General features: G+C 46.6%; 1 protein-coding gene across 1 annotated transcript; it reads right to left on the reverse strand.

The window, feature by feature from the left end:
• Positions 1-6,120: 6,120 nt before the first annotated feature.
• On the reverse strand, positions 6,121-12,794 carry Krt2 (keratin 2). The gene is made up of 9 exons (XM_047549232.1): positions 12,079-12,794; positions 10,850-11,064; positions 10,494-10,554; positions 9,844-9,939; positions 9,092-9,256; positions 8,748-8,873; positions 7,728-7,948; positions 7,302-7,336; positions 6,121-7,201 (listed from the first exon to the last, which is right to left on the reverse strand). Exons 1-9 carry the CDS (start codon positions 12,760-12,762, stop codon positions 6,555-6,557), a joined length of 2,250 nt encoding a protein of 749 aa, XP_047405188.1. The 5' UTR covers positions 12,763-12,794; the 3' UTR covers positions 6,121-6,554.
• Positions 12,795-14,099: the final 1,305 nt, after the last annotated feature.

Here is a 14,099-nt window from a genome sequence, read left to right on the forward strand (position 1 = left end):
TTCAATTCACAATAGCCAGATTCTGGAACCAACCTAGATGTCCTTCAATTGATGAATGGATAAAGAAACGGTGGTATATATATACAATGAAATATTACTCAGTCATAAAGAATAATAAAATATGGCATTTGCAAGCAAATGGATGAAATTAGAGAATATCATGCTAAGTGAGATAAGCAATCTCAAAAAATCAAAGGATGAATGATCTTGCTGATAAGTGGATGATGATACATAATGGGGGTTGGGGGTGAGGCAAGAATGGAGGAAGGAGGGACTGTATAGAGGGAAAAGGGGATGGGAGGGTGGGAGGGAAGGAAAAAAATAACAATGAATCAAACACCATTACCCTATGTAAGTGTATGATTACACAAATGGTATGCCTTTACGTCATGTACAAACAAACAACATGTACCCCATTTGTTTACAATAAATATAAATTTTTTAAAAATGTTAATTCTCCTCAAATCGACCCATAGAATCAATGACATTTCACTGAAAATCAAGCAGTATTCCTTGATAGGAATTGAAATGCTGATACTAAAATGTATACAAAAGTTTAAAAACCTAAAATATTCAAAATAATTTTGAAAAAGATAGAGAAAGTACACTACTTATTTCAGGACCACTCAAGCTACCATATGAAAACAGTGTGTTTAAAGACTTAAAAATAGGCAGTTAGATCAATGGAACAAAATCAAGAATTCAAAAATAGACCCACACATACATGCTCACTTGCAACAAGTAAACTATAGTCCTTCAAACAACTAATCCTTAAACAGCTTGCTATCTACTTGGGGGAATAAAATGATTTTTGACCCTTATACCATACCTAAATATTCACTCAAAATGAATCACAGTCCTTAAAGGATTATAAGATTACAAAATATTTAGAACAAAATTTTTACTCTGGGATCAAAACATTTGTGACTATCTGATAGGCAAGGATTTCTTAGCACACCAAAAGCCCAAACTATAAACAAAACTTGATCAATTGGCATTCATTAACATTAAAAGCTGCTGCTGGTAAGATTCTACTCTGAAGGGGTTGGGGATATGGCTCAGTTGGTAGAGCGCTTGCCTAGCATGCACAAGGCCCTGGGTTCAATTCCCAGCACACACACAAAAAAAGATTCTGCTCTGAAAACGGAAAGAAAGAAAAGAACACATACAGAAAGAAAATATTTCAGTACATATATCTGACAAAGGACTATTTTCCAGAATGCGTAAAGAACTCCTACAACTCAAGATGTCAAACCACCCAATAGGAAACTGCACAAGGTTTGAATAGCCCCTTCCCAAAACGTGGGTAAGGCCAATAAGCACCAAAGACAGGCTGAACATCACAAGCCATCAGGAAAACACCATTGAAATGATAGGGGGGTAACACACAGACTTGCTAGAATGAAAAAGAGTGACAAATACTCAGTGTGGGAGAACAACTGAAACTTTCATTTGCTGGTGGAAATGTGAAACCATTCACCCACCCTAAGGAAATCCTAGAACAGAGAAAAGCAATTGATAGTGACAGGAAGTAGATCACAGGTGCTTGGGGCATAGCGGAACTTACTGGAGTGCAGGAAGTACTCTATAGTTACTGTGGCAGAGGTTATAAAAGTATACACATTCATTTTTTTTTTAGTGATATGTGTTTAAAATGTAATGCAATGCATTTTGTATATAAACTAATCTTCATTAAACTTGAATTTAAAGTAAACTGCATGCACTTTCAGATGTGATCTGCCATAAATTTTAATACGCTGGAGTTCAACGATGCAATAAACTAATACACCTTTCTGCAGATTTTGAACTAAAGCACCTCCTGCCATTTCTCGTCCTATCAGGACCCTATGTGCATACATGACTGCATGACCAGTGTGATCCTACATCATGTACAACCAGAAGAGTGAGAATCTATACTCCATTTACGCACAATGTGTCAAAATACATTCTACTGTCATGTATAACTAATTAGAAGGAATTTTTTCAAAACATAATCAGAGATTTCAAGACCACTTTTAAATATTGTTATGGCTTGTATCTCTTTCTATGTCAATCAAGATTTTCTCAGTGCAGCGCCCCCACAAAATACACTGACTAGTAATATTCTTTGGGATTTTGCACATGGACCGTCATATAATATATTAATAAAATCAATCTTATTTCCTTCTTCCAATCTGTACGGTCTTTTTCTTTCTTTTATATTTGTATCATTGCACTGTTTGGGAATCCCAGTATGATGCTGAACAGGAATAGTGCTTGTCCTGATCTTGTAGGAAAAATATTAAGACTTTTATGATTAAATATAGCTGTTAGGGGCTGGGGCTGTAGCTCAGTGGTAGAACGCTTGCCTGGCACATGTGAGGCACTGGGTTTGATCCTCAACACCACATAAACATTAATTAATTAAAGGTGTGTCCATCTACAACTAAAAATATTAAAATAAATATAACTGTTAGTTGTAGGTTTTCATACATGACCTTTATCAAGTTAAGGAAATGCGCTCTGTGTGTGTGTGTGTGTGTGTGTGTGTGTGTAAAGAGATTTTAAGGAGCTGGTTCACATGACTGCAGAGGCTTGACAATCCTAAATCCGATAGTGATGGGGACAGCAAGCAGCAGATGCAGTTTAAGTCTGAAGGCAGTTTGCTTTAGAGACAGAAAGGTGAAATCCAAAGGCCATCTAGAAAATTCCCCAGGAACTTCCCTTCAACTCCCAGTCTGTTCAGAGTTTGTTCTTTATTTGTTTTCACAATGAATGGATGTTGTAACTTGTCAAATGATTTTGCACCTATTCAAAGGTCATGTGTGTTTTCCTCCACGACATGTAGAAGTTCCGTGTTTCATTTGCAGGGTTGAGGACTGAACCAAGTAACTGATTCTTGAACATTGAACCAGCCTTTCATTTGTTCTAAACCTGTTATGTTGTAATCGATTATACCTTTTGCATGTTTCTGTACTAAATTTACTTGTACCTTATTGAGAATTTTTGAATTTACGAAGAGAGATAACAATATCATTACTTTCATTATAATATCTTTGTGTGATTTTAATAAAAGGGCCTCATAAAATAAGATGGTAGGTGTTGCTTCATCTATCTTCTGGATAGGAGAATTATTATTATTTCTTGCCAAGTGCAGTGGCACATGCCTGGAATGGCAGCAACTCAGGAGGTTAAGGCACGAGGATTGCAAGTTTGAGGCCAGCCTCAGCAACTTAGCCAGACCCTGTCTCAAAAAATAAAGAGGGCTGGGGATGTAGCTCAGTGGTAGGCCACCCCAGGTTTAATCCCCAGTACAAAAAAAAATTCTTATTTCTTAATTAATCCTACATGTCCTTCAGGGCCTGAATGTGAAATCGTATGATGACATGGAGACTCCTAGACCCACAAAACTGTCTATAACTAACTAATAATAGATGCCATGGCATCGAATGCTTACGATGGCACAAGTCCTGCAGAATAAGCATTTGTCATTTATTATTTTATCTAATTTTCCTTACAGACCTATGAGAAGACATAGTCATTACTGTTTTACAAATGGGTAAATCAAGGCTCAGAATCATTAACTTTTACAAAATCATGTATCTTTCACCTGATTATCAATTTTTCATTGAACAGCCTACTCAGTTCCAGGGTGCCAGAAATTGAACCCACTACAAAGCAGCCTCTTAGATCACCATCCTTGGGAGAGGATTCAAAGTGTGAATTTCCAGGCTCTACCCAGTCTTCTGCTAGCACAAACTCTAGGGAGCTAGAACCAAGAATGCACACTGTTACTCCCAGAGTAGTTCTTAATTACATTCAGTCTTGTAGGAATAGCTGTTAATTCCTCATTCATCCCTAACTAGACCTCAGCTCCCTGCAGGATGTACTGCCTGAAATCCCCACATAGCCCAGGGCAGGCCCTTGCCTCAGTCGAGGTCCCGCAGACTGTTAATGAAAATGACATGGTGTCACCCATGGTCACTCTCATACAAGCTCTCTAAGCATCTTCACTGACTCTGTGTCCCAAATCCTCACCAGCTGGGAGGCTGAAGGAAGCACAGGTAGGGGGGATCTTGTCAGCTGAGCTAGAAGGATCTGTGGAGACAATCTTCATTCAACTTGTAAACTGATATAGAACTTGAGCCTCAGGAGGAGAAACGACTTGCCCAACGTCACACAACAAGTCCCCCCAGTGCTAAAGATCAGGATCTAAGCCTCCTCCCTCTCACTCCCGGGGGAGGCCTTGTCCACTTCACAGCAGGTAAAGGAAGCATGAGCATTCCATTCAGGTGGGCTTCCCGGAGGAGGGGAGCTGTCCAAGGACAGTCTTGTGAGTTGACTGGAAAGGGAGTCTGATAAAGAGGAGAGAAAAGGCTGACTCTGGAGAGGGCCTTGGTGGGAGGGGTGTGTCCAGGTTCTGAACTAGTCTATTATACTTACAGAAGGGAGCCATCCCCTCTCCAGAGCAGGCCCCTTGCCCATTTCCTCTGAGAGCCTCAGGCCTACATCCCTCAGAGTTCATGTCCAAAGTTAATTTTGCTGTTTGAGTCCAACATGAAAGCAGCATGTGTCTGAGTGGATCCAGAAAAGGAGAGGCTGTCTCTGGAGGGATGGGGAGGAGGAGCCATGAACATAGAAGGGGTCAGGGCTCAGACCACTGATAGTTCAGGAAGTTGAGTGGTTGGGAATAAAAGCCGCCCCCTTCCCTGCCTCACCTTTCTTCCCTCAGAAAGTTATCAGAGTGGCTCACAGATCCTAAAGCCTTAGTGCCGAACTTGGAGATGGAGGCCAGGTTTCTAAACATCCTCCCTGTGTCTTATTTGTTTCCTTACCTAAATTCACTGGCTGCTGAAGCTCCCTTCCTGCCCCAACTGGCTGGGATGCTAGTTTCTGTTTAAGTTTGTGTTCATGTTGACACAACCCGTACACCCTAAAACAGCCAGCCCCCTACATTTCTCCTTCCCACCTGTCCCCTTGCCTCCACAGACCTCTCTCCACTCACTGAGGCCTATTCTCAGGACCCTGCTCTGAGCAGCAGATCACCTAGAATGCTTAGCCTCTGTTGTCACCCTGCCACTGTGGCACTCACAGAGCCCTTCCTGCCCAGCCAGGGCCCGGACCTGACTGGTCCAGGCCAGGGAAGGCGTCTGATTTCTAGGTGCTGCCCTGCATTTCTGGAAATCATTCCTGCATCCTCTGGGGAAAGAAAAGGGTCACAAGCTCAATCAGGCTTCCCATGTTCTTAATACTGGAGTAAAATAAGAGAAAAAAGATCCTCAGGATTTTTTAAGTTGTTTGAAGCCACATCTGCTGCATTTGGATACTACATATGCAAGGCTTGCCCTCACCCACCTAAGCCACCAACCCTCTTTTGGGCCACTCTGGCCAACCTGCTTGACCAACCCCACCTGCTTGATCATTCCCTGTCTCCCTGGAAGCTCAGGGAGGCCTTTTGGCAGAAGGGGCCAAAATAATCTTCATGCCCACAGAGGAAAGTCATACTGATTGGGACATCCAAGGGTGCCCACGGATTCGGGGAGAAAGGTTTTCGATATGCTCAGTGGGATGGGATTGCTTTACTGGGAAAATAGAAGTTGGTTACTCTGGAGATGTCATCTCAGCCCTCCAGGCACCTCCCAGGTGTTTCCCTTAGCCTTGCCCGGAGCACCAGGCATGTAGCCTGCAGATGGAGAGGCCATGGTCTATGCCAGGCTGGCAGAATTCTGCCTGGGGAGCTCAGAACTGCAGAAACCTGGGTGAGCACTCAGGCTCGGCTGGTTTGCCCTGAAGAGAAGTCCCCTCAGAGCAAAGCTCTCATCAGAAGAGGGAAGATGCTTCTTGAGAACAGTGCTTTTTCTAGAAAGAGAATTTTCCACAAATCCCCCTGTCTACCAGCTGGCAATGACATAGTCCCAAGTCTGGCAAATACTTTCTGAGGACACCACAGTCCTTGCTTTCAGAGGAAAACACTCCGGGTCTCTCCAAGCCCCACTTCCTCATGGGGACCTGCCCCTCCTCCAGGATCCCCTCTTTTGTCATTTCCAAATCTCCTCTTTCCATGGCTACCCACTTCCACCAAGACTTGACATCAGACAGACATCACATGACATGAATTGCAAATGAAGTTTATTGGGCAGACACCCGACCACAGCACTTCCAAAAGCAGAGGTGACGAGAGGGACTATGTACACAGAAGCATGTTTCCCCTGGGCACTGGCAGGAGAAAGGCAAGAGCTTTGAGATGGAACCAGCAGGCCACCAGGGCTGATCAGAAGAACACCCGCCTGGAAAAGAACTACCAAGTGGACATTGCAGGAACATGGGGTGGGGGTGCCAGGAATGGGGCATGGCTGGAAGAAAAATCTGGACAATGATGTTTTTCTCCAGAACACAATGGGTATCACTGGCTCTAACTAACTGGTTTGGAAAGATCTTTCAAATACTATATATGGGCATCCCTTTCCCCCCAGATGCCTTCAGAAATGGGTGACAGAATTTGACTTGCTGTCAGTTAGAGGTACAGAGACAGGTTCCTACATTCTGGAGTGGAAGAGTTGGGAAAAGAACCCATCTTATCTAAAAGAGAAGGTCACGCTGGAACCGCAACCTTCACCTGAGCCAGAACCACCCCTTTCAGAGCCAGAAACTCCCCCTCCAGATCCAGAGCCTCCTCTGGAACCTCCTCCAGAGCTGGAGCCTCCACCAGAGCTGAATCCTCCTCCAGAGCTGGAGCCTCCTCTGGAACCTCCTCCAGAGCTGTATCCACCTCCAGAGCCGGAGCCTCCTCTGGAACCTCCTCCAGAGCTGTATCCACCTCCAGAGCCGGAGCCTCCTCTGGAACCTCCTCCAGAGCTGTATCCACCTCCAGAACTGGAGCCTCCTCTAGAGCCACCACCAGAGCTGTATCCTCCTCCAGAACTGGAGCCTCCTCTGGAACCTCCTCCAGAGCTGTATCCACCTCCAGAGCCGGAGCCTCCTCTAGAGCCACCACCAGAGCTGTATCCTCCTCCGGAACTAGAGCCTCCTCTGAAGCCACCTCCAGAGCCGGAGCCTCCTCCACCACCACTTCTGGAGCCAGAGCCTCTGCCTCCAGAGCCATAACTGCTACTTCCAGAGCTGAATCCTCCTCCTCCATAACTGGAACCTCTACCTCCAGAACTGGGGCCTCCGTAGCCAGCCCTTGATGCCACATTTGAAGATATGGTGCTGCTTGTCACAGCTGCAGGAGAGAGAGTGTTACCACAGAAAGTGCTACCCACCTCTGCCTGCTTCCACCCCACACACCACCCCATAGGACAGGACCACACCCCACTACTTACACACAGTCACGTTGTTGTCGTATTCTCCAGACATCCTGTAAGGATGAAACAGAAAAGAATTTGTGGCAGAGAACTTCAACTACATGCATCTTGTTTTTACAATTTCTACCTACAAGTGTAGAGTTTAGCCACTAACATCAGCCCGCAGGGACTGCCCTGTTTTCATACCACTTTGCTCTGTCTTCAGAAAAGACCAGGATGCTTACCTGCTTGCCTAATTTAATGTATTTTAATATGCCTTGTTAATCATTCCATACTGATGAATAGGCGACTCTACACTAAAGCTTTGTGTCCATGAGTTCAGCTTGGAGAACCCAGAGAATGCCAGCCCCCACTCTGCTTTCCCTGCCTTCTACTCCAGCCCTGGTTGGAGGAGAAAGAAGAAGGTGACCCACGGTTCCCTTCTCCTCTCCCAGTGTCCCTCACCTGTACTCCTCGCCCTCCAGCAGCTTGCTGTAGGTGGCAATCTCCACATCCAAGGACAGCTTGGTGTTCATCAGCTCCTGGTAGTCACGCAACAGCCGGGCCAGGTCCTCCCGGGCCTGCTGCAGGGCCTCCTCCAGCTCTGTGAGCTTGTTCTTGGCATCTTTGAGGGCGTTTTCTCCACGCTGCTCAGCATCTGCAATGGCGTCTTGCACACTCTTACACTAGGAGAGAAGGAGGGAAGGCGTCTGTTCATACAAAAAGTGGAGTCTGCCTGGCAGAGGGAGACAGGGAGCCGAGCTACCCAGTTTGGGAGGCCTGAATTGCTGGCCCCAGAGTGCTGAGTGTCCCCTGAAATGAATGCAAGTCGCATACAACTGTGCTAAGACTTGCTGTTGTCTCTGGGGTGTCTTCCTCCCACCTTCCCTTTGACTGGACCCTTTGGCTTTCTCCATGATATCCCCAATCCCCAGAGCACAGGACCAGGATCACTATCCTATCCAGGTGCAAAAGAAGATGTTCCATGCAGACTGCTTTGCAGGACTTCTGCTACTTATGGTGGAACCCTCATTATCAGTCCCACTGCTAATGTCCAGCCCCTGGCCAGCCCCTAACACTCACTGCCCTTCTGTGAACCCAGTCTGCTGGTGCCGAGGCCCTCACCACACACAGAAATCTATGTCTGCAATCCTCAGGAAGTCAAAAAAATAAACTTGTGCCTTTTTTGCTGCTGCTTCTTTTACTCATGTAGACAACCAAAAAGTGATCGTGCTGATTTCCCTTCACGAATCCTTATTTTGGAATGTCTCTTAGACCATTCTAAAAATTATTATAGTCTTGAATTAGGTTTAGGGAGAGGGGATCAGAATCTATATAAACTAGATTAGAAGCCCTCGGTTTCTCCTGTCTCTCTGTCACACACACACACACCTGCACACTCACACACACAGTAATAAATGTCCACACCACCCTAAGCCCCACTCAACCAGTGGAGCTGGGCCCCTCCTAAGGTCAGCATCTCACCTGCTTCTTCACGTGTGAGATCTCCCCTTGCAGCCTCTGGATCATGCGGTTCAGCTCACTGATCTCCACCTTGATCTCTTTCAGGCTCTCTCCATGTTTCCCAGCAGTCACCTGGAGCTCCTCATACTGATATGGAAAGAAGAGGACAGTTCACAGGGGAGTCCAGCCTGGAGGAGGCTTGACTGGAGCCAGTGGGTATCAATCTGGACACTCTTTCTTAGCAATGATGCCCAACTTCACCCAATTTCCTTTAGAGAAACACGCCGGTGAGCTTACTGTACCTGGCCTGCCTGGGGGAAGCCCGACTTATGGCTTATGGCTCCCCACTGCTTCCCAGCACTTGCCTTGCTATGGTACAGGGCCTCAGCCTCGGCCTTGCTCTTCTGGGCGATTTCCTCATACTGGGCCTGAACCTCGGCAATGATGCTGTCCAGGTCCAGGCTGCGGTTGTTGTCCATGGACAGGATGACATTGGTGTCGGTGATAGTCTGATGAAGCTGGGATAGTTCCTACAACACACAGGAAGGTCTGGCCATGACTTTCTGCCCACAGCGCATAGATTCTCAGACTAAGCCTGCCCTGATGGGATGAAAGATGGCCTCACTAGGCCTCTTCCAAGGTCACTCTCAGAACCATGCAGGGGGTTGTCTGGGTTTCTGAGCCTCCTGGTTAACAGCCTTCACCCCTTATGTCAGTAAGTGCCCCAGAAAGAAACTCATTCATAGCAAATACTTTAATTTTTTTCTCTCTGTTTCAGAAATCATGTGCGTCCCTAGACCAGAGAGAAGGGAGAGAGACATGATGCATTTTGACCTCTGAAGTATACTGGGCATAGGGCAGTCTCTTCCTAAGGGAAGCTGGACTTGTAGGGGATTGAAGGAGGAAAGTTTCTTGAATCTCACATCCTATGACATCAGAGAAGAAAATCCCTTTCCCTCAACACCTGAGTTATGGAAGTCCATAGGTGGGGACGGTGACACACTGAATTCAGCCTGGACATAAACCCCATTCTTTCCTCCTTTTCACCAATTGAATAGGACTTTCCTTTGGTGGGAAGGGTGGGCAATAAGGGTGTGTCCAGGAGCAGACTCCTTACCGCCTCATAGAGTGTTCTCAGGAAGTCAATCTCCTGGGTCAGTAAGTCCACATTGACCTGCAGATCCACCTTGTTCATGTAGCCATTGTCCACATCCTGCAGGGAAGGTCGGGGTCTCTGGTGAAACTCGTGATGGTCCCCTGTGTGGGTTCTAGCTTCTCCCTGCCACTGTCCTCTACCCAGTGCTGTGAGCTGCTCTCCAGTATCTCAGGCACCTCCAGATGAGCCATAACCTAATGGGGCCTCATTTGGTGTGTGGCTCACCATGCTGCTCTGCAGGGTGCTCCATGCCCATGCCCTCTGTTCATACCCCAAGATCATCAAAGTTTGCATAGAACCAAGCTTTGTGAAGCATTCTGTCCTCTGCTTGAGACATAGTGTGTTCCCACTGTGACTTCCACAGTCCTCAACCCTTTTCTCCTGTCTTTCTATCCCACCTCTCCTGAATTTCTCTGGATTACACAAATCCCCTGCAGGAAGCTTGAACTACAGAAACCCGGTTAATCTCAAGAGAACTGGCCACAGACATGTGTCGCCCCTTTCTCTGGCTACTGTGTGCACTCATCTCTATTTTCTAGTCTTGCTGTTTGGACATGATGGAGTGTGAAGTGCCCCTATTCATGCCCCAGCTGTAGCATTCTCTTGCTTACCTTTTTAAGTGTCACGAAATCATTCTCAGCACTGGTACGCTTGTTGATTTCATCCTCATACCTGTTGAGACCCAGATGATGTGGTAGTTAAGCTGGTTTGACTATATTCACCCAAAATGCCCTATTCTCTGAGAACATTAAGCACTCTTTAAATGCCTCAATCAAAACTATGATATGAGGATAGGTTTCTATACATTAATCTCAAACATGTAAAAATATGATCTCTAAAGCCCTAAGTTCTTCATAAATAATTGACAGATACAGGCATCTCTCCCCTTCGTCATCCCAAATGCTATTGGGAGAAGATGATAGGATGCTCCATTCAGTATCTATCTCCTCAAGTTGACTCCACCTACTTCTTCTTAAAATCCTCCACAAGATCTTGCATGTTGTTCAGCTCTGAATTCTGCGAGGTTCTTTCTGCCTGAAGCGTATCCACTTGTTTCTTGAGTATACTGATGTAGGTCTGGAAGATGGGATCCAGGTGGGTGGTCCGGGAGCTCACGTCTATTTGCTGCAGCAATTCCCATTTGGTCTGCAGCACCTGGTTCTGCTGCTCCAAGAAACGCACCTGCCATGACCGGAGAAGAGCACGTAAGGTCTGGCTCTCCCTTCACACCAGCAAGCCACACTTGTCCCATGCAGCTCTGGGGCTGCTCTGGGATGTAAGGAAGTCACAAGATTTTGTCCCCAACAGCCAGAGAGGCTGGAGAGAGCCAGGCAGAGCTTCTGAGCTCCCCGCTCTCACACTTGCAAGTTCTAGGACTCTTAAAGCCAAGCCTGGCCCTCTCCGTGCACACGGCTCTCTTTCCTACACCCACTGTTTTGTTTGCAACTGCTCCCAAGACTCCAGGCCATTCCCTCCCTCCTCCTAGTTACATTCCCTGCCAAGGTCCCATAAATTCTGGGGAAAATCAAAAGCAAGCAGCCACTGGCGCTGCAACCGGAGGTGCTGAGCACATGTCCTGGAGGGCAGGGCTCCTTGCCTGGTTTGGAAAGCCTTGTAAATTCCTGACTAATTCAAGGCAGACAAAACAAGAGACAGGTTCATCCGCCTTGAAATAGGAGAAAACCCAGTAACACCCAAAAGTGTCACCAATAAAGACTTTATGGGTGACAAAACTGAGAACACTTCTCTTAAAAGCTGGAATTTCATTCAGCTCCAAGCAGATATTTCAAGTTCCACTTTCCAGAATTTAATAATCACTTTTCAGGTAAGGAGAAACTATCTTGGAAAAAGTTTTCTCACCAATCACCTTCCTAACTTGCTGTCACATAGTCTGACCCATTCAGTCCACTAATTGCTGTATCGATTTTTCTGTAATTGTCAGGATTTTCCATACGTATTATTTATTTGGACTGAAAAATAAAGCCAAATAGACAAATAATTCCTAACTGTAGACCATTGTGGGAAACACAGCCTTCAGAGCCAGCATCTTTGCCATTGAGAATCTGCAAGTAACCCAGGCTGCAATGACCACATCAAGGGCTCATAGAAGCAACGAATCCATGCCCTTTCCTTTACAATTAGCACTGTAAGCAAGGTCTCCTGAGCCTGAGACGGAGCAGGCTTCTTCCATCTCACCTTGTCAATGAAGGAGGCAAATTTGTTGTTAAGAACTTTGATCTGCTCCCGCTCCTGAGACTTCACGTTCTGGATTTCTGGGTCAACTTTCACGTTGAGTGGCTGCAGGAGACTCTGGTCGACAGAGACTTCATGGATGCCACCACCAGGGAATCCTCCAGGGCCAGAACCACCAGGGCCGCCAGGGCCACCAGGACCTCCAAAGCCTCCAAAGCCACCACCACCTCCAAAGCGGCCTCCACCAAAGCCGCCTCCACCGAAACCGCCACCTCCGAAGCCACTGCCTCCTCCAAAGCCGCTGCCTCCACCGAAGCCACTGCCTCCACCAAAACCGCCGCCGCCAAAGCCACTGCCTCCACCAAAACCACGGCCACCTCCAAAGCCACTGCCGCCTCCAAAACCGCCTCCTCTGCCACCAAATCCACCACCGGAGCCAAAACTTCCACTTCCTCCAGCCACACTTATGGAGATGCTCTTGCTCCCTCCAAGGCCAACAAGACTCCGACTGCCAAAGCCACCTCCACCGTAGCCTCCTCCACCACCTCCATGTCGGCTCAGGCAGGAGAAGCCCGAGGTCGATCTCCGGCTCCCTCCGGAGACCACAGCCGAGCCGCTGCTGAAGGCCCGGTATCCTCCGCCGCCGCCACCTCCTCTTCGGGATCTGCACGAGATCTGACAACTCATGATGCCTTTGCCCAGCAAGAAAAGTGGAGGTTCCTGAGAAGAGCTGAGCCGAAGACTGAACTGTGCTTTGGGAGACTGTCAGGGTCCCCTTATATACCTGCCAACTAGGTGTTGGTGTCCATGGGTGTGGGCCCACTTACGCATGGGTTTGGTCTGCCTGGAAGCTATTCCTGGTGAGTGATTATCAAACTAATAGCCATTAAAAAAAAAAATCTACTAATCAGCTCCATCCCAGAACTTGCTTTGGTTGCGAACTTCTGTTTATCTGGACATCTGTCATGCAATTTGATTTTTGTAAATTCATCAGAAGAGGAGATTAGGATTTGGGTTTCCCAACCTGAAAGAAAAAGACCTGCAGAATGCTGCTCCCTGTTCTGGATCGACCCAAGGGAGGCTGGCTACCACCCAGGCCTCTGCAGGCTCACCAGCACCAAGCAGCAATGGGAGAGAGGACAGGTTTAGAGACAAAGCCAGCCCCTCAGCCTTGTGGCTCTCCTTGCTTGTCCTCTCCCTTATACAGGAAAAGTTGAGACAAGAGATGGGGATACTCTGCAGAGCATGCTCAAGTTATGGGGAAATTGGCATCCTGGGATGGTGCAAAAGAGTTGTCATTTGTCAAAATATCTTGGCTCTTCCTTTCCCTGCCAAACCAGAAATACGCAATAACCAGGCTCAGGGCAGAGGTACACTTTCTATCCTGAAACTAGAAGTGTTTATAACCATCAACTCCATCACTTTCTACCCCCAAAGCCAGAGGATGAGGGGCATATAAGGTTCCCTGATTCTGGTTCTGTGTGACTCTGGGCATTTGATGACAGGTTGCAATCAAGGTTTTACATAACTTCCAGATCCAAGTGTAGATTGATTCAGTGGTTCAGTAATCATGTATTGCCTGGCAGTTCTGTGAAACAATTAGGAAGGCATGCTCTTCTCTGACATCCAGAGATGGATGAACATCAGAAGACCCATCCAGTCTAGCCAGTCACCAAAAGTACAGAGTATTCACACCCAAACTCAGCTTCAGTCTCTCCTCTGTCCATGCAGTTAAGCATGTGGGAGAGACACTTCGGAGTAATAGAACTGAACTGAAAGTCAAGTTTGAGTCCCAGTTTTGCCATTTATTGGCTTGAATTAAACTCTGATGCTGTCTTCTTGTCTGTAAAATGGGAAATTCACATGAAATATTTTGAAAACCATGACACAACATGCAAATGTTAGGTTTTGAGCAGGGCAAAGATATTGCCTTTTCTTTTCAAACTTGCCATGTTATTCTCTCTTCCAGTGGGCATGACTATGCACAGCCATAGAGGCATCATTAATTCCAAAACCAAGATGTT

This window comes from Sciurus carolinensis, chromosome 4, assembly GCF_902686445.1.
Source record: "Sciurus carolinensis chromosome 4, mSciCar1.2, whole genome shotgun sequence".
Classification (NCBI taxonomy): Eukaryota; Metazoa; Chordata; class Mammalia; order Rodentia; family Sciuridae; genus Sciurus; species Sciurus carolinensis.